This window comes from Mytilus edulis, chromosome 1 (genome assembly GCF_963676685.1).
Source record: "Mytilus edulis chromosome 1, xbMytEdul2.2, whole genome shotgun sequence".
NCBI classification, from domain to species: Eukaryota; Metazoa; Mollusca; class Bivalvia; order Mytilida; family Mytilidae; genus Mytilus; species Mytilus edulis.
This window is the reverse complement of record NC_092344.1, coordinates 68832430-68852310: the sequence shown is the minus strand read 5'-3', so window position 1 is coordinate 68852310 and position 19881 is coordinate 68832430. Positions and strand designations below refer to the sequence as shown.

At 32.1% G+C, this 19881-nt stretch overlaps 1 protein-coding gene across 1 annotated transcript in view; it reads left to right on the top strand.

Moving 5' to 3' along the window:
* Nucleotides 1-19881, top strand: part of LOC139487900 (receptor-type tyrosine-protein phosphatase epsilon-like) — a 46105-nt gene that overhangs the window by 7833 nt on the left and 18391 nt on the right. Inside the window, exons 3-10 of the mRNA XM_071273110.1 lie at nucleotides 5638-5847; nucleotides 10124-10345; nucleotides 10821-11021; nucleotides 12313-12486; nucleotides 15124-15324; nucleotides 17710-17844; nucleotides 18323-18460; nucleotides 19550-19661. Of these exons, the coding sequence (XP_071129211.1) occupies nucleotides 5638-5847; nucleotides 10124-10345; nucleotides 10821-11021; nucleotides 12313-12486; nucleotides 15124-15324; nucleotides 17710-17844; nucleotides 18323-18460; nucleotides 19550-19661 (1393 nt within the window). The remainder of the gene's footprint in view (nucleotides 1-5637; nucleotides 5848-10123; nucleotides 10346-10820; nucleotides 11022-12312; nucleotides 12487-15123; nucleotides 15325-17709; nucleotides 17845-18322; nucleotides 18461-19549; nucleotides 19662-19881) is intronic.

Here is a 19881-nt window from a genome sequence, read left to right as displayed (position 1 = left end):
TAGCTTGTTTGTTTTATGCCGCATATTGATATCAATAATATAGCTGTGGCCACATCTTACCGGATAGCACGAACGGACGCCTAACGGATGAAAATAAAAGTTGTCCGTTTGGAGTCCGTGGATGTACAGACCAATTAAAACGGACGAGTAACGAATGCATATCGGACACACACCGGATATGCAAAGTACGAGAAACGAAAACGTAGCGGACAGAACGGATGTCGACGGTACATCCAACGAAGGAGTATCCCATAAAACGGACATCTAACAGAAGCATACTGGATAAAACGGTGAAGTGTGGATTTAACGGCAACTTTTAACCAATGAAAAAAGAATGTTACATAAAAAAAACATTAGAATCAGCTATTTATGTATCCATGATTTGTTTGGTTGAGCGTTCCAGATTAAGAAAATATCTGTCTTTCATATTCTTTTTGTTTGTTGTTTTTGTGTTTAGTATGTATCGATTGAGTCAATTTGTTCTAACAATTTTTTTCTTTTAATTTTGTTCTTTTTAGTTCTTTTACATTTTTATCACAGGAGCGGGGAATTTAGTGCACACACATATGTTTTACAGCATCCCATAGCACATCTCTTTATGTTATCAGCTTTTCAATGGGAACCAACTGTGCACCCCTACTGGACGAACTTTTCTTATTTGCATATGAGTCAGAGTGTCTCTAGACACTTGATGTAAAACAAGAAGATCAAAGAAGCTATATCATTAAATTCAGATCCTGAAAAGGCGAATTATTACACGCTGGTCTTGGGGTTGAAATTATAGGACTGGTGTGGATTTTGACTGTATGTTTTTTTTATTTGCTTTCATTGTTTTCGCCTATTTATCTTTGTGCTTTATTGTTGTTTTGGACCAATGACTTGAGAGGTCTCAGTATTTATGCATACCACTAGCAGGTTTGGACTTTGGTCGTTCGTGGCACATGAAGTGTGATACGGACGCAAGAGGTTTCTGAAGTGTTGTTTCATTTTGATATCCTTGTATTTATATTTTACTGTATTTGTACTTTATCGAGAAAGTACATGTATATACTATATACAGTATGCAGTATCAGCTACTAAAAAAATGTTTTATCTGCGTCTTTGGCAATTAACTGTCAATTTCAAAATGTTTATGCTAGCATCTTTGTTAGATTTATTTATACGCTTGTTTGAATTTTCTATTCAGTTGTGTTAAAGCCAACATACATAAAAAATTCGGCCTATTGTTTTCTTAATTATATTGTTTCATATTTTTCATATCATGGCTTTTTAAAGCCGACCATACGTTATGATTGTCTGATTGGAAGTCATATCTTTATACACAATGGAAACTTTTGTTTGTTTTCTTAAACAAATGTATGTGAAAAAAAAACTTGACAAAATTGGCGTAATTCAGTGTTAACGATAGAACACAACTTAAGCTTCTTGACAGACAGTTTCAGCCATGTGTCTGAGAAAAAAAACATAATAATGCACATTTTTCGCATATAAAAATTAACATACTTGAACATTATATCTAATCGATATGAACTTGCCAACATAATTTGTAACAATTTGTAACGTTGACTTTCCTGTTTGAATTTTTTTAAGTAGTTATTTTGGGATATTTTATAACGGTTGCTTTTACACCGTGTATCATCAGTACAGCGGATATAGGTACTACCCAAGCGGGAGTGATCGACGTTGACCTTACACGGTAACGAAAATCATTGTTTTGTTCACATAATATCAATGTGTACTTCAATCTAAACATAAGTGTTGTTTTAAGGTAGCACAATACAAAGATTTTATAACTCCAACTTCCAAGTTTTAAAATGCTGTAACTTTCTTAATAATGCTTGAGAATTTATAAAAGTGGTAGTTTTGGAACGCTAACAGATTACTCTTTCAAATTAATGCAATGTTAGTATCATGCAACAATTATGTAACCAATTATAATGTTAACTGTGTCTAAAATATTTTTCACCAAATTTCCACTTTCAAATGAAATTAGCTTCTACATATGTATCCCTAGAGGGTTGATTTTATTATATGTTGTTCCTATATCTACAAAAGGATGTCTCAGATTTTAGATAGAATGTAAAGAGCAAATTTAACACCTAATTAAACATTATCTTCTTTTATGTGGTTAGGATGTTTACACTAATTAGAGATTTATAAGAGAATGGAATACCATAAAGACAATCTGAGACATCTTTTTGAAGCCCATGATGTGTTGATTAAGATTTCGTTAAATTTTTCTGTATAGTTAAAAACATGATAGAGCTAAATTCATTCAAGTGACTTACCCAGATTTTGCCACTAATTACATAATAATTGATTACATAATGATTGCATGATAAAAATATTGCATTCATTTAAAAGATTAATCTTTTATCTATATATGTATACCTCTTTTATTATTTTCTATGCATTCATAAGAAAGTTACAGCATTTCAAAGGTTAGTGATTGGAAGTAAAAAAAATCTTTGTATTGTGCTACGTGTACCTTAAGAAAGGATTTGGTCGTATGTTGATGATTAGAGATGTCTCATTATTCCCCAAAACAAGAACGATTACTAAAAACATGTGCAAATATTTGCCAAAGAAGTTGGCACTCGTCTCATCCGATATTATTCTATTTTCATTGCAACTCTTTTTCTGATAGAAGGCAACTATGTGTGTTTAATCAGTATAGGTGTTTCAATAATTGGCATTGCAATCTTTCATGCATATGTTTTTTCGATATTTTATTACGAAAAGAAGCGTTGTGTACGGTGTTTAGCCGATCACATAAATCCTTCTGTACGGTGCATAGTTAGGTTGCTGTACACCGTACACAAAAACTAAATTTTCAAACTCGTTTATTACCTAAAAAGTTTCAAGGAATGAGTAATCACAGTTAGGTTTATGATTGGTAACTATTACTTTTGCCATGTTTTAGTTTTCTTTCAGATAAAACATGTAAATGTCTCGACAATTGCATCGAAATTGAAAGTTGGTGTTGACATTAGTTGACAACTAATTGCGTATTTACAAGTTAATTGTTCTTATTAGAATATCAAAGTTGTCTTATAAATAGGAAAAAATCGATTTGAAAATTATTTTGGAGGAGCAGGAAATTCAAATGTTGAGAAATGTGCACTGCATGTTGATAAAATAAAACAAAGATTTTCATGTCTGTGTCAGTTCAAAATCGATCATGCCCGCTTGGTTAGTACCTATATCCGCTGTAAATTTGTACGATGATACACGGTGTGTTAGGTGTGATCAAAGGCTCCGTGTTGAGCCGTACTTTCACCTCTGGTTGTTTACTTCTTATATCTTGTGACTTTGATTGAGACTTGTTCCATAGGCACTACATGTAGACATAATCAGACTAACAAATCGGTTTGCAAATCAAAACAAATAACCTAGAATTTATTGCGAAAAAGTATGGTGGGATAGGGAAAAGGTCGGGGAGGGCATGTGCTCACAGATCATTTACCATTTCCTGAAGGAATTTAATTTTTGGTTTTGATATATATTTTCATTTTTTCTGTCTTCAGTGAATGATATTTTTTTCGTTTATTTTGTTTTCTAAGAATGACCTGTTGTATGATAAATTGAAATGTGTCACAAGAGATTAATTAAATCCCAACTACCAGACCTCTTATAGACTGAATGAACATAAAGTAAATTTTATCGATTGCCGATGACAAACCAATCTAATTAATATATCGATCTCTGATTACGTTATGTAGTTTACATAATCAGAGATCAATATTTTAATTAGATTGATGGGAAACAAGTTTAATGTTAATGATTAAATATTTACTAGAACACACCCGTGAAATCGGGGGAATTTATAGCTTGGTTGAAAGTATGTATACTGTTGTAGGGAAAAATTTTGTAAAAGATTTTGTGTCTGGAGAATTTCAGTAAAAGATTTCATGTCTGGAGGATTTCAGAAAAGGTATCAAAATTCATAGGTACTTGGAAACAGTTTCTCTCCCTTGTTTCCAAAGACCGTTATTTTTTTTTCTCGGTTAAATTCCATTATTTTCGCGTTTCTGTATACTATGAACATATGTATCCTATAAATAAAGTGTATGTGCTATTAACTATTAATTTCAAGTTTCTTCTCACAGGCGATCACTGCTATATTACAGATAGAGTCTCTATTAACCCGATAATAGTTGTGCTGTCCCCTCTTTGAGTACTCTTTATGTGCAAGTTTAAAACCGGTAGACTTGTCCTGGCTTGGTTGAAAGTATGTTATCTCTTTTAGGAAATTTTTTTGTAAAAGATTTTATGTGTGGAGAATTTAAGAAATAATATCAAAAGTCATTTAGGTACATTGAGACAGGACAATATTTTTACGCCCTCTCTCCTTTTTTTCAAACTCCGTTATCATTTTGTTTTCTGTTATATTCCATTATTTTCACGTTTCTGTATAGTACTATGAACAAAGACATATATATTACATTCTATGTCTCTGCTATGAACATACGTATCCATATTATAAATATCAAAGTGTATTTAATTTTCTATTAACTAATTAATTCTCAGATTCGTTTCCATAGCGATCATATAATTAATTATTGTATACAGTACATGCAGATAAAATCAAAAATAATTGTCCTGTCCCCGCCCGAGTACTTATGAAAATTATGTGTAAGTTAAAACCGAGGTATAATAGTAATGATTCTTACGATCTAAAAACCACGATATGGACAACACCCTGATTGGCTTAATATTTTTCATTTTTGTTAGCTATCATACGATTGGTTCTCAATATCAAAACCGGTAGTCATGTTTGACATAAAAGTCGGTCTGATGACGGAATAAATATACGAGCGCCTTTATTTTCGTTTTTCTCCCAAAATAACCAAAACTGAATAGTCATAAGAATGGATGACAAATGCGACTATAAAAAAGAAGATGTGGTATGATTGCCAATGAGACAACTGTCCACAAGAGACCAAAATGACACAGACATTAACAACTATAGGTCACCATACGGCCTTCAACAATGAGCAAAGCCCATACCGCATAGTCAGCTATAAAAGGCCCCGATATGACAACTTAAAACGATTCAAACGAGAAAACGAACGGCCTTTTTTTTTTATAAAAAAGTGAACGAAAAACTAACATGTAACACATAAACAAACGACCACCACTGAATTACAGGTTCCTGACTTGAGACAGGCACATACATAAATAACGTGGCAGGGTTAAACATGTTAGCGGGGTCCCAACCCTCCCCTAACCTTGGACAGTTGTATAACAGTACAACATAAGAACGAACTATAAAAATCAGTTGAAAAAGGCTCCACTCATCAGATGGACAAAAATACAATTGGACGTGGCCGGGTACTTGTACATCCCGACAACAAAAAGACACTAGGAACAGATCTGAGAGTATTCGCAGTTATCTGACAGCTAGTTTAAAGCCACTAACAACTAATAAAAAAAAATCATGCATCTATGCATTTTACCTATAGGACACAGAGGCATGATGATCAGTTTATTGTGGGAGGAAAAATAGCGACACACAAAATGAGGTCGTCTCGTTTAATAGTATAGATACATGTACCTCTATTCTGATTAATATGAGAAAAAACATGTAAAACAATTAATGAGATATTTGTAAATTTACCGAACCTTTTATTTCAGAGAACCTTACATCATTTGGCAAGGCTACACAAAGCTCCTCAGCTCACTTTACTAGACCAGAATATGCAATTTACCCACCAATATCAAATGCTTGGAGTAAAACGCAATGTACACACACTGGTTATGGTCAAATAGCAGCATGGTGGATGTTTAATTTTTCATTTGGATCTGCATTCATCACAGACATAGCGATATATTATAGAGGAGGATGTAAGTTTACATCGGCGATTGATTTACACTAATTCAAATAATGAAATCAAATCAAGTTTTTTTTTTGTACAAAAGCAGACCTCTATGAAAGGCAGTTCATGTCAAAAACCCGATAAAGTAACGCGTTAAAAACCACATTTTAACGCGATAAATATAGTTTTAACGCGTTAAAACAATATTTTAACGCGTAAAGAAATCAAAATATTTAATGCGTTAAACTTTGCAATAATTAACTTTGAGCTTTAACCCGGCCCGTAAGGAAAGAAAAAGACATTTATCGCGATAAAATACCCGTCGCACTGGCTGCATGTGTCATAATAAATCACATTTAACGCGTTAAGCTTAGCCATCGTTTCACGCGCATAAAAACATCATTTAACGCGATAAAACATCATTTAACGCGATAAAAAATCGTTTAACGCGATAAAACATTGTTAACGAGACAAGACCCCACACCTTGATTTCCCCAACAACACTGAATCCATTTAAAAATAATAGTCTCTGCACTTTAGAACACCAATTTTTACGTCCATGTTCATTCAGCTTGAAAGCGCGTAACACTCTCCTTATCTCGATCAGTTGTATGACAGCATACCACATGACCTAACTCTAGTTTGTTCGGCTTGTTTTGGGTACGACTCAAATGAATCACAAAAAAAAAACAACTAACAAAAAGCCGTACATGTATTTTTTACTTTTCTTAGATTAATTGTTAAACTTTAAATTTCCTTTGTACAAATGGTTTGTGATTATATATACTAGTCAACAAAAGAAACGATCATTTAAAGGTAAAGACAGTGTTTGCCATCAATTTGTTTTTAAAAATCATACAGTTTCTTCGTTTATTAGTTAAGCAAAGTTCGGCCAAACGAGAAATCGTTAAAATGTATACATTATCAACTGATTTACCATAGACAGTATGTGTAAAGTGATATTTAAAACGCGGTAACAATCTTAAAACTAATCCGAAAGGTTCCAAATTTACTGTGTATTGTTTTCATATCTAAAGCATTGATTTGAGACGAAAATAAAAAAACATTTTTTTGCAATTTTTGAGATTTCAAAAAACACTTTTTTCCCAAAAAATTTAAAAAAACAATATTTCAACCCATTAGTTACAACATGAACATAACTTGATTAGCATATTGAATATTTTAAAACAAATTAAAAATTTTATTTAGTACTTAGAAAATTATGTGTCGATTTTTTATTCAACTTTCCTCAAAACTAATTTACACCCTATGATCGTTTACACGGAACTTAGATACTTTCCGAAAAGTTTTGATTTTCATTATCACATGTGCATACATTGCAAATGAAAGCTTTTTAAAATAGTGTATATCATTTTGTTTTATTTGTAACACTTTTTGATACATTTTATTGCAAAGTCGTGTATCGTTTCTTTTGTTGACTAGTATAGTTTTATTTTAATTCTGATCGGATATTTGTTTGGGTCTGATCGTTTGTAATCGTGATTGTGATTGTATTTTTTTTTTATTTTCCATTCGTATGTAATTTATAAAGGTAAAAATAATTAATCACCCAGTTCATTTGTATGACTTTAGTTTAAAGTAACTCTGTATACAGGATTTGTTTTACACTGTTTGATTTTTGAAGGACTACCGACGTAGTTAGATGCATTATTACTAACACAATTCTACATTAATATCATTGTAATTGTTATAAAATACATCAAATAACATACTAAGAAACCAAACTTGATTTGTATCCAATATTTAGAAATTTACATATGACGCTACTCTTGTGACGTATTTGCATTCGTGCGAAGTCGGGAATATGTCAGTTATTAACTAATCGGGCGTTTCTATGCATGTTGCATTGTCGTTTTTTTTTATTGCTCTTCGGTGTGCTGTGGTTTCATTGCTTCCCTCTTTAGATTAATGTGTTTCCCTCGGTTTTAGTTTGTTACCCGAATTTGTTTTCTCTCAATCGATTTATGACTTTTGAATAGCGGTATATTACTGTTGTCCTAATATTTTGCCTTTTGTTATCACATTATAAAGGCACACGCATTTTCAACGTTTCTCTCCAAAAACTAAGTTTAGCCATGTTACTCCTTGAATAATGCTTTCAATCGAATTTGACTCTTGCATTCTTAATTTTTATATTGATATTGAAAACATTATTTAAAAAAAAAATCCAATAGATATATATAGACATACCAGACTTTTATACCTGCTTTGTACGCCAGACGTGCATTTTGTCAACACAAGATTCATCAGAGGTGCTTGAATCAAAGAGTTTGATAACGAATTAAAAAACAAAGTTGTAAGGATGAGTAGACCAAAAATAATTGTTTTCCCCAAAAATACACCAAGGCCAATTTATCCCATGGGTATATAAACCTTATAGGTTGCACTTAGAAGAGACAGCTATTTCACAAACCCCGCCAATTTGTATCTCGCAGAATCATAACATGGGGATGTTACCAGAATAAACATATACAAATAGCGGCGAAATTAAATTCTGAAAAAAAAAAAATAATTAAGAGAGAATTTTAATATAAGTTTACACTCTAAGAAGTGTGAAGCATTAAAATATTGACAATATGCAGCAGAAACCTATATTTTTACCACTGATCTTATGGGCTTTCAATTCCAGTGTTAACAGTTTGCTTTGATTCTTAAATCCTGCTAGCTTAATTATCGTAATGCAGCGAATTAGTTTTTAAGTCCTTACTTTCACATGACCGTAAATGATTTTTAACTGGCGTTCTTAACATATCAACTATATGGTCATTTTTATAAAGCTACTGTTTTCAAAAGTATGAAGTATTCGAGATATTTAGGATTTTTTTATCCTTGTCATGGATTACCATAGCCGTACTTGGCACAACTTTTTGAAACTTTTTGTCTTCAATGCTCTTCAACTTTATACTTGTTTGACAAACTAACCATTTTTATGTGAGCATCACTGGTGAGTTATATGTAGACGAAACGCGCGTCTGGCGTATCAAACTATAAGCATGGTACCTTTGATAACTCTTAACAGATACAATGTATATAGAAATGAAAGACATTGTATACGGTAACACGTAACTGTGTAGGGTGACAATTAAACAATAATAAAGCTTATGTCTGTCGTAAGTTATGAAACAATATTTAAAACGATATTTTTATTAAGTTGTTGTATTACTTTCCATATGTCTTTACGCTGGGGTCACACATTCACGATTTTTACTGCCGTCCTTGACAGATTCATTCCCGATTAAAATTTGTCAAAAGTCTAATCAAGATCCTGTGAATCTTGCATGGAAATTCAAACTTTAATTAAAATTTGTAAAACAAATAATTTAATCACGACAACAATCAAATATTGTTCAGGACGTGTCGATATTCAACCGTTTCCAAGCGAATTTATCCCGATAATCCCGTTCTCAATCCGCTTCTAATTCAATGTATATCTTTTGCCTGGTAAAATTCGACCGAGTCTGTCACGACTGCGTCCCTATTCTACCGAATGTAATCCAACAGAGGTCAGACAGTGACCAGACAGTGAACCGACGCTGACAGAAGTTATCCGTTCGAAAAATGTCGGCACACTCGGGATGATCAGGTACTGTCGGAACGTAATCCTATAACGGTCCGCGCTATCGCATTGCCAACAGCCTTGTCTGGTGTCTGTCGTATTGTATTCTGTATTGTCGGGATTCTGACGTGGGTATCATTGACGAATTTCTAACGGGACTGTTCCAGAACGGTTTCGGCAACAACGGTTCGCAATGGACAATATCTTGATGCAATCTGGACTCAATCGGCAGAAATACAGCATTGAAAAATTTCTCCAGATCATTACCGTTCCACAGGATACCGTTCAGACTACACAGAACATTGTAAGGATTTTGATCCGATACAGCAAAATCTGCCGGGACATGGCACGATTGTAATCCGACTAGACAAAATCGGCTGAGTTTCCCCGAATGTTACGGGACGCACCTAACTGTCGGGGTGCTTCGCCGAACTATTCGGACCCTTCCCGACACGTGGGAATCTGTTACGAACTTAAACGACTGCGTTCAGACAATGATAGGACGTTCCAGATAATTGAGGATAGTAATCCGATTTTTTCACTTTTCGTGTCGTATCGCGGTCTGATCTCAAACGGGAGCAATAATCGTCAATGTGTGAACCCCGAATTACGTATACCTTTACCCCATTCAAGCTGTAAAGGAATTGGTAGAACAATAGACTCTTTATTTATCCTTTTACGCATTACAACATATATAATATATGCATTGCGATAAATTTTGTTGCAGTTGAGCAACGGATGAATGGATTTAAATTGTATATATCTAATACTTCCACTATTCCGCCTCTTGACTATGATCTCTGCTACCAAGATCCTGATATAGGTCTTCCAAAGACCACTCAGACTATTCCATGCTATCAACTTGGACAATACGTAATTTATTATGATGATGTGGCAGGATCTGATAGTCAAGGAAGCATTATTGAAATATGTTATGTTGAAATAAATGGTAAGTTTGATAAGCTAATAAAAATAAAAAAGAACCAAAAATTAAGCCAACATTTGAAAAATTGTCTCCTTTAAATAAGAAAAGGAGTAATTTTTCTGTCAAACAAAAAAAATTAACAAACAATGACAATTTGTTTTATATTGATTAACTTAAGTCGACCTATGTAGTTTGTAACCGAACATCAAAGTAATTGTTGATATATATACAGATTAAATTACCCTCTAGTAATTATTTTAGAAATAACACTCTTACTAGTAAGTATTTTGGTAAGCAAAATGACTAATGTCAAAATTGTCCCACACATTTGCACTTGAAATCATTTACGAGTTAAAGCAATCATATAACATGATAAAATGTTTTAATCAAATTATGGGATCCGACGACTTCGGTTAACAATCATAACATTGTCAAATGTAATTATATCAAGTACGCTAATTTCATTTTTCTCAGTATATTTTTTCTTTTAATATCTTAGGTTGTAAAAAATCATTTTGGGGAAATAACTGTAGTAAGTCCTGTACAGAACGATGTATAGACCAACATTGCTATCCTGGAAATGGTTCATGTGTTTTGGGGTGCAATACTAAAAACTGTTTGAAAGATCTATGCGATAAAAGCACTACAGTATGCACCAACGGTTGCAAGGAAAGAAGAACTGGAACGTATTGCAACAAGTGTAAGTAATTTTACTTTTAGATTTAGGTCAATAATTCGAGATAGCATGACCAATTGCACTGAATTCAATGTTCTAATCATAGTAAAAGCTTCAAAGAAACATATAAATAAGCTGTATCAGTGAACAAAGGAGTAATTTCAAATTGCTACACTTTATCGATCATCATATCCTTTAAACATAGTAGGTTTAATGCTCATTTAAGAATTCAATGCTTATTTTTGTAACTTCATTGGGTTGTAAATAGTTATCAAAGGTACCAGGATTATAATTCAATACGCCAGACGCGTTTCGTTTACATAAGACTCATCAGTGATGCTCAGATCAAAATACTTCAAAGCCAAACAAGTATAAAGTTGAAGAGCATTGAGGACCCAAAATTTACGGCTCAGGTAATCTATTCATGGGATAAGAAAATTCTTAGTTTTACGAAATATTCAATGTTTTGCAAAAGAACATTTATAAGAATTACCAAATAATTGATATTCATGTTAACACCGAAGTGCTGACTACTGGGCTGGTGATACCTTCGGAGAAGAAACGTCCACCAGCAGTGGCATCGACCCAGTGGTGTAAACAGTTATCAAAAGTACTTAATACGCCAGACGCGCGTTTCGTCTACATAAGACTCATTAGTGACGTTCAAATCAAAATAGTTTAAAAGCCAAACAAGTATAAAGTTGAAGAGCATTGAGGACCCAAAATTCCAAAAAGTTGTGCCAATTACGGCTAATGTAATAGTTGAAACTCGAGGATACAAAAATCAACAAAATTTAGAACGAGTTTGGGAGCCCACCCATAATTATTACACATTACCTCAGCTCTTATTCTGTGTAAATGAACCGATAAAATTAAACATCGTTTTTTGTAATGATTTTATTGTTTATCAACTGAAATTATGTGTAGATGTATCCTTTAAACATTCCTATACCGAAGCAATTGTATAGGTATCAGGGCGTATTTGAAAGCTTGGGACGGCCAGAGATACCAAGCCGGAGGAAATAAGAAAAGGTTTTGACAGCGACAAGTATTTATCGAATTATTTTTTTCATATGTACTCATAAGAAAAAAAATCGAAGTTTAAAATTGTCTTAAGAATTGCCTCCCTATCTTTGGGTTTGATGAAATAATTTGTAAACAGAAAAAGTAAACCAAATTAACTAAAATTTTCATAACAAACATTAAATAAAAACGGATCTGTTACACACATATATATATATATATATATATATATATTGCTTGATAATTCTTACAAGCCCCAAAGATACTATTTATTAAGATTTCTCTTTGATAGATAACATTGCAACTGACGCTTCAGTCTCACAGATTCAATTTGGTACCAAAACGGTTGATCTTGCAAATGATGGAGATAAAACAACGTGTTTCAAGAGTAAAGGAACTAACGTACGGATTCAGGTTGACATGACGGAAATAAGAATAGTGACAGAAATTCATCTTACCGGCAAAGGTATGTCAGTTTACAGGCTTCCAAATTGATGCTCAAATCGATAATCAATCAACTTCCACTTAATAGTTATGAATTGCTTCAATAATTAATTTATAAGTTACCTTTATATATTTTTTACGAAAAAACAATGACAAAAAAATAATTAAAAATGAAAGAACTTAATATATATCGATATATTACAGTGCTTATGAATACATGTAACTTGGTTTTTAAGTTTGACTGGTGTTTATGAGCGAAGGTAAAAATGTTTGATCTAACTTTGAATTTGTCAAACATAATAACATATTGTGTCTTTTTGAGTTACATACGAAATTGAGTCACTATAACAAAACTTTTAAAGCAACTATGGAATTCTCAACTTGCTATAATACCCGCAAATTTTTGAAACTTGGCCGTTCCATTTCAATAAATTGACAGTTGTTTTCCATCTGTTCCGTTTGTTGATAAAAGTTGATTTGGTTTTCCAATTTTGAAGTTTTCTTGAATTTTGTCAGAAGATGTTCCTGCAGCATTTTGTGCAGTGCAATTTTATATACACTGCACTACAAACCATTAAAAGTCTGAAATGGCCTATATCTGTACTCGACTGTACTGATTTTTACTCGACCAGTCTGAATTCGTCTGAGATTTACTTGATAGTACTCGACTGTAGTCTGAACCATACTTAACAGTCTGAATGTGTACTTGACCAGTACATACTCATTTTATACGAGTCTGAACCGTACTCGACCTAGTCTGAACCGTACTCGACCTAGTCTGAACCATACTCGACCTAGTCTGAACCATACTCGACCAAGTCTTAACCAACCTAGACCTATTCTTTGTATATATCAACTGAATTTTATCAATTTATGAATTCTTTTAATAAAAATGAAATTTGAACAACAACTTGAAATTAAAAATGTATTCAATACAGTATTGAAATTAAAATTTCACAATAATCAACCATAATATAACTCAATATATTTAACACTTACATAATAATGTATATCAACTTTTAAAATATAATAAAACAAGCTGATCAAATAATTTAAAAAATTGAGTTGTGACTAATATTTTCAATATTATTCAAAATTTTATGAATATTTCGGAAGTATTTAATGGTAACAGGACTATTTTCACCAATTTAACTTAAGCCTAGAATAGATTTATGTTCAACTTGTCAGTTGACTTTAGTTTATAATGCAGTGAATGTTTTTTTATTAAGATATATATATGTATAAAATAGTACATAAAACAACTTAATAAATTAAAAAAAAATGAGAGCTTAACTGTTTTGTTTTATTAAACCAAGAATTTAATATAATCATGATAATAGAATTTCATAGCAATTCTTTATAACCTTTTTAAAAAATGAAATGTACTCCAAAGTAACAGTAAAAAAAAATTCAATTAATTTTAGTATTTTTTTGTCAAATTAGCATGGCATACATAAAGCACTTTAATATGTTCTAATTACCTCAGTACATGTGTGTTTTACAGGTAAAAAGAAAGCCCTCTTTTCTTAAATTCGTGTATTACTTATCTAGTACATACATGTATATTCGAAAGGCCTTGTTCAATTTAAACAGGATGTTGCTATTTTGAATCAATGTTATTCTAGAATTTTAAAATACCTCTGGTCAGGTGTGATCTTATTTATGAGTTTGCCCCCAAGCAGAGGTTATACTTTATATTTCACCACTAATCAGAAAAACAATTTTATCTATTTATTTAATTTTATCCCTTTTTATATAAGTTATATATAATATATATATTTTTTTTATCCTAAATATAATCAAGAGATATATTTCTTTTATAATGTTAATTTGTTTTTATAAATTTTGTTGGCTGTTGTTATATATATCAGTTAAAAAGAAATTTATTTTAACAGTTAAAAAGTAGAGGTTTTTTGGTTAGTATGGTTCAGACTGGTCGAGTATTGTTCGGACCTTTGGTTAAGTATGGTTTAGACTGGAAAAATAAGTCAAATACATGTCGAGAATGGGTTAAGACTGTTTCAGACTGGTCGAGTATGGTTCAGACTATTTTCAACGGCAACGATAAGGGTCAAGTACGATTCAGTACAGTCAAGTATGGTTCAGACTGGGGTCGAGTAATGTCAAGTAAAAGTCAGACCAATTCAGATTGGTCGAGTAAAAATCAGTACAGTGGAGTTAGGATATAGGCCATTTCAGACTTTAATGGTTTGTAGTGCTGTCTTTATCTATGCATTGTTTTTTACGTTGTTGTGCACAATCGTTTTGAATATAAAACGTCTGTTTTTCATGATTTTTGTGTTGGCAAGTTGTAAAGACTTTATTTTTGCTGTTACTCTACATTTTCATATATTGTTAAATGAAGTGAGATTTTGCTTCAACAAGTTTAAAAAATGCATTTATATCCAAAGAAATGTATGCTAGAATATATACTAATCAGATTATCTTATAAACATTTTGAAATATAAGAATTGTTTGCTTTTATTCCTATGAGTGTGCTGTCTGTAAAACAAATGGATTTTAAATCGCTTATTCTGCAAACACGTGACATTTAATTAAAAAATAGACAGCTAACTAAAAAGAAATGTTGTGTTGTTAAGTCATTTAATATCAACATTTATCGTTTTTGTATTTTGTTTATAATTTTGTCATGTTTTAGTGAACACAACAACAAAGGGCCGTGTACATACAATTTACGCTTCAAATTCAAGTGGTGACCCCGCAAAAGGAACTGTTTTATATCATGGGGAATCGTTACCACAAAATATCAGCACCAATGCCATTTTCAGATATTTGACATTTGTACCAGATAATAGGAGTGCATTATTGGAACTTGACATTTGTGAAATTGGGATCGTTGGTGAGTATTTGAATCGAAACTTGGAATATAAAACTGATCTGTTAATAGACATCCAGATTTAAGCTAGGATTACCATGTATTGACGTTACTGTTGATGAGTACTTAAAAACTTTTTTGTAGTATTCTGTAATGAAATAAAATTAATGCCAAGTAAGTTTGAAAATACAAGATGTAGTTTTGTGGCCAATTTTCAATAAATCTAATTTACAACAGGAATTACTTTTTAAACACCCTTCACTTTTTTAATTAAATACAAAAGTACCGTATAATATTTTCTTAAAGTAAGTGTGCATGTATTATCGAATATTTGATCAAATTAATGATCGTTGAATACTTTTAAAAATAGTTACAGATTTTAGCAAATGTTTACTAGATTCAAAATTACAAAATTTATTTTAGAAGTGCACTTGTATTTTCATTTAGTCTTTCTGATAGAAACTAATTCGTTTACTTTAATTCTATCTTTCCATACCACATTTTGGAAAAAATTGTCCTTAACATCGCCCCTTTTTTGTTCGACCTCTTTCATTTTACAATCATTATTTATGGATCCCTTGGTCTGTGTAATGCCAAAATCTTAAAATTCAGGACGGCGCTCATTTTTTTCTGAACAGTTTGTAACTGGGAAATTTCGTATATATTGACAAGCGTAAATATGTTTTCGATGAAATTTTAAATCATGCAACGAATAGAAAAAACTGAATTATATCATGATCTATTCATCACAATGGACATAGATGGATGACTCCAAATATAAGCTATAACAACATGAACAACATGATAATTTCAAATTTTCAATTGTCAATATCCCATTTCTCAGCAGTTACATACCCTCTGCTCCATCGTATGGCGTTTACGTATCTAACTATACATTAAATTACTTTCGTTCATATTCACACGTAATTCTATAAAATTGGTTTCCTACTTACACCTGAACTGATTTTACAGAGTTATAGGAAAAGACAAGTGAAATCGACGCTACATAAGTTTAACATTCACCAGCACCAAATCGCCGAACTATACGATGTGTCGGTGTCTTAACTCACTAGCTTCATGCGGTCTTAGATCTTTATGTATTAGTAAAATAATCTAATATGTAATTCGCAGCTTGAATACTATTTCCGATTGTAACATTTTGACTGAATTGGTATGGCAGGTGCTAAATTCATAGCAGGAAATATACGCTGTTGAGGCTTTTTCAGCTACTCATTTTGCTACTCGTGCGATATCCCTGTTTTGCCTGTTATGTTGCATTTTATTTGAATAACGATATATGATCATCGGTAAAATCAAAATTAAAGTTGGTTGAAATAGTCACACGATTGATTTTTTTCAGTTTGAATGTGATTACACTTTTTGAACTAACTTTTGAGTTCGGTGGCTTTTGTAAATGCATTTGTATTGGATATGGACTGAAACATGCCACATATGGACCAATCAAAAATAGGTAATTTAAGGGCAATGTTCGTTCCCTTTCTGACCGGACGTGGCCGCAAATATATACAACCCGCGAAAATCAAACGGATACCCAACTTCGATTAACTATTACTTCGAGGTGAAAGCATACCAAGTGACCATATTGATATCCTCACAGCCACCCTTGTAATTTTTAATAAGCTAAATTTCAATAACGCTGTAAAACGTTCATATAACAAAAGTGAAAAGGGAATTACGGCACTGAGTTTAAAAAAAAAATGGAATGAAAAAAATTATTTTGATTTGTCATATTTTCTATGTTTATACTTTCATCGTAGCTATGGTGATTATATTTCTTTTCATCTAGCTGTAAAGGATAATGTAATGGGTACAGTTTGTTAATAGTAAAATCTTACTCTAGGAACATTTAAGGTTTTCATTATATTTTTACTAAATGTTCTTTTGAAATTTAAATACACTGTATCTTTTTGAATTGTATACACTCCTGTTGATACAGCTAGTTCTAGATTGTTACCAGTACTAGCACTGCAATATTGCATGATCTTCTGAGGAAAGATACCAACCAACATTCATGCAATAAATGTGCATAACTCTATATCAAAGCCAAGAAAAACTGTTGAATACAACTTTTTGTCATTCAATGAAGTTATCCATTTAATACACTATTCATATATCAATTCAGGGTTGTATTCAGTACAAATTATGTTGCTGGATACAATTTTAGCAGTCTTCTTGTACTCATCCAATTCATATTTATTTTATATTAAGTGATTATTCCTTTCTGGCATTTGTCATTTTTCAAAAGAAATCAAGCCATGTCAATCGGGCAAAAAAATTTAAAAGCTGCTTATATATGGATCAATTGCAAGCTTCGACAACTTCTTGTCAAAATCATCAATGAAATTATGTAACATAAATTCATGTTTTATCTATGTTTTGTGTTTCAAGGATGTCCTTCTACACAGTATGGTCCACTTTGTACAATAAAATGTCCATTAAACTGTCATGGACCGTGTGATCTTGACACAGGGAACTGCATATCAGGTTGTTCAAAAGGGTGGATTGGTGAAAAATGTAAACAGGGTAAAGAAATTTAACATATTTCGATCTATTCTTATACTTTTTTTTGCTGTAATTTTACATACTGAGGTTACATCGAAGAGATAATATGGGTACTTAAAGTTATACCAACGAATAAAACAGGAAGAAAGACAATCGATCGTATTACATATTCATTTTTAAGCACAACAGTTAAAAAAACAACAATATATGCATCAGTTCCTTAACCGTTGTTTCATAGCTATTCAAAAGTTTGAAACAAATTAATAACACGTATTTTTATAGAAGTACCTTACACTTCAAGGATGTCACAGTATATCAGTAATAATTATAATCAACTGAAATTGTTCCCCTAATTCACGTAATTAAAGATTGCAGGATTTGTAACCATTTATATTTATATACATCAGAAAAGTAAAAATAATATGTTTATATTGTTTTGACTAAGAAGCACTAATTTTCATGCCAATTTTTGAAAAAAGATAATACTTTGATTTAACAGCATGTAGCTCTGGTTTTTATGGACAAGAATGTCTTCTTAATTGTTCAATAAATTGCTTAACACCACCATGTGATCATACAACGGGAGGCTGCAATGGTGGATGTACTAGTAAATGGAAGGGATTCAATTGTACACAAGGTTAGAATTTAGACGTATACTTTTGGATAAGCATAATATTGACAAATGAAGACATTTAGATCAATATGTAACACCACAAGAAACAAGTATATATTTTAATGCAGTTATGTCCAATGCCGTAATTTCTTCTGTAGTTACCACGCCCCTTTTGAAAGTAAGCAGATGTAGTGTGATTGTAAAAAAGAGAACTCTTCATCAGAGAACAAATGACGTAGATTTTAACAATAATAGGTCCACATACGGCCTTCAAAAAAAGCAAAACCTATACCGCATAACCAGCTATAGAAAGCCCCGATATCACACGTATAATATAATCCAAACGGGAAATCTAACGGCCGTAAGTATGTACAAAACAACAAACAAAAACAAAAATGATATGCACCTACAAACGACATCCATAGAATTTTGAAAAGTTTTTTAAAATGTTTTAGTAGTATTTTCATTTCAGTGTCTTTAAAGGGAAGGTACTTTGATAAACCTTTTTTTTTAAGATACACTGAGTTTTATTGCAAGTGTTCAATTTTAGTAATGAATGTGTGTACTATGGTTAACGAATCAACATGATCTGATATTTTGAAAAAAATACTTATTATCATGTTTGAATCATGCACGTTCTACATAAGCAACACGACGGGCGCCACATGTGGAATAGAATCTGCCTACCATTCCCGAGCACCTGAGATCACCCCCAGTTATTGATGGGGTTCAAGTTGCTTAGTCTTTAGTTTTCTATGTTGTGTCTTCTGTACTATTATTTGTCTGTTTGTCTTTTTATTGTTTAGCCATGGTGTTGCCAGTTTGTTTTCAATCGAAGAGTTTGACTGTCCCTCTGGTATCTGTCGCCCATTTTTTCTACCTTTGTGGTTTTTTTGTAATGCCTTATGAGCAGATATGGGTAATCAACCTAATTTAAAATGTGCGTGTCGCTTATGCAGCAATATATACTGATCTTACGAAACATGCTATACGTTCTTGTCCGTTCTTACGGACTATATTTTTAGTATCAGGTGATTTATGTTAAAGATAAGAATAACCATATGATCATTGATGATGATCATCGCAAATTATACGTGTTTCAATGTAAAATAGTTTCAGCGAGATCAGAACTGCAGGAAGAGCTTAACGGGGCAGCGATAGGTGGAGGCATTGGTGCCGTTATTGCAGTCATTTTGATTATGATAGCAGGATATTTTATATACAAGTAAGTTCGTGATTCAAGCAAGGTGCTTTTTTATCTTGAAAAATATTGCTACTTTGTATTCTTATTTGTTTAAAGATAAAAGATACATAAAAATTTGTAAAATAAAGATAATTATGATTTTAAAATCCGGTTTTGAATATTGTATGCTCTATGATCATGATGATATCAATGTTTTCTTACAAAAATGCATATAAATAAAATTAATTAGTCTCTCTTGTAC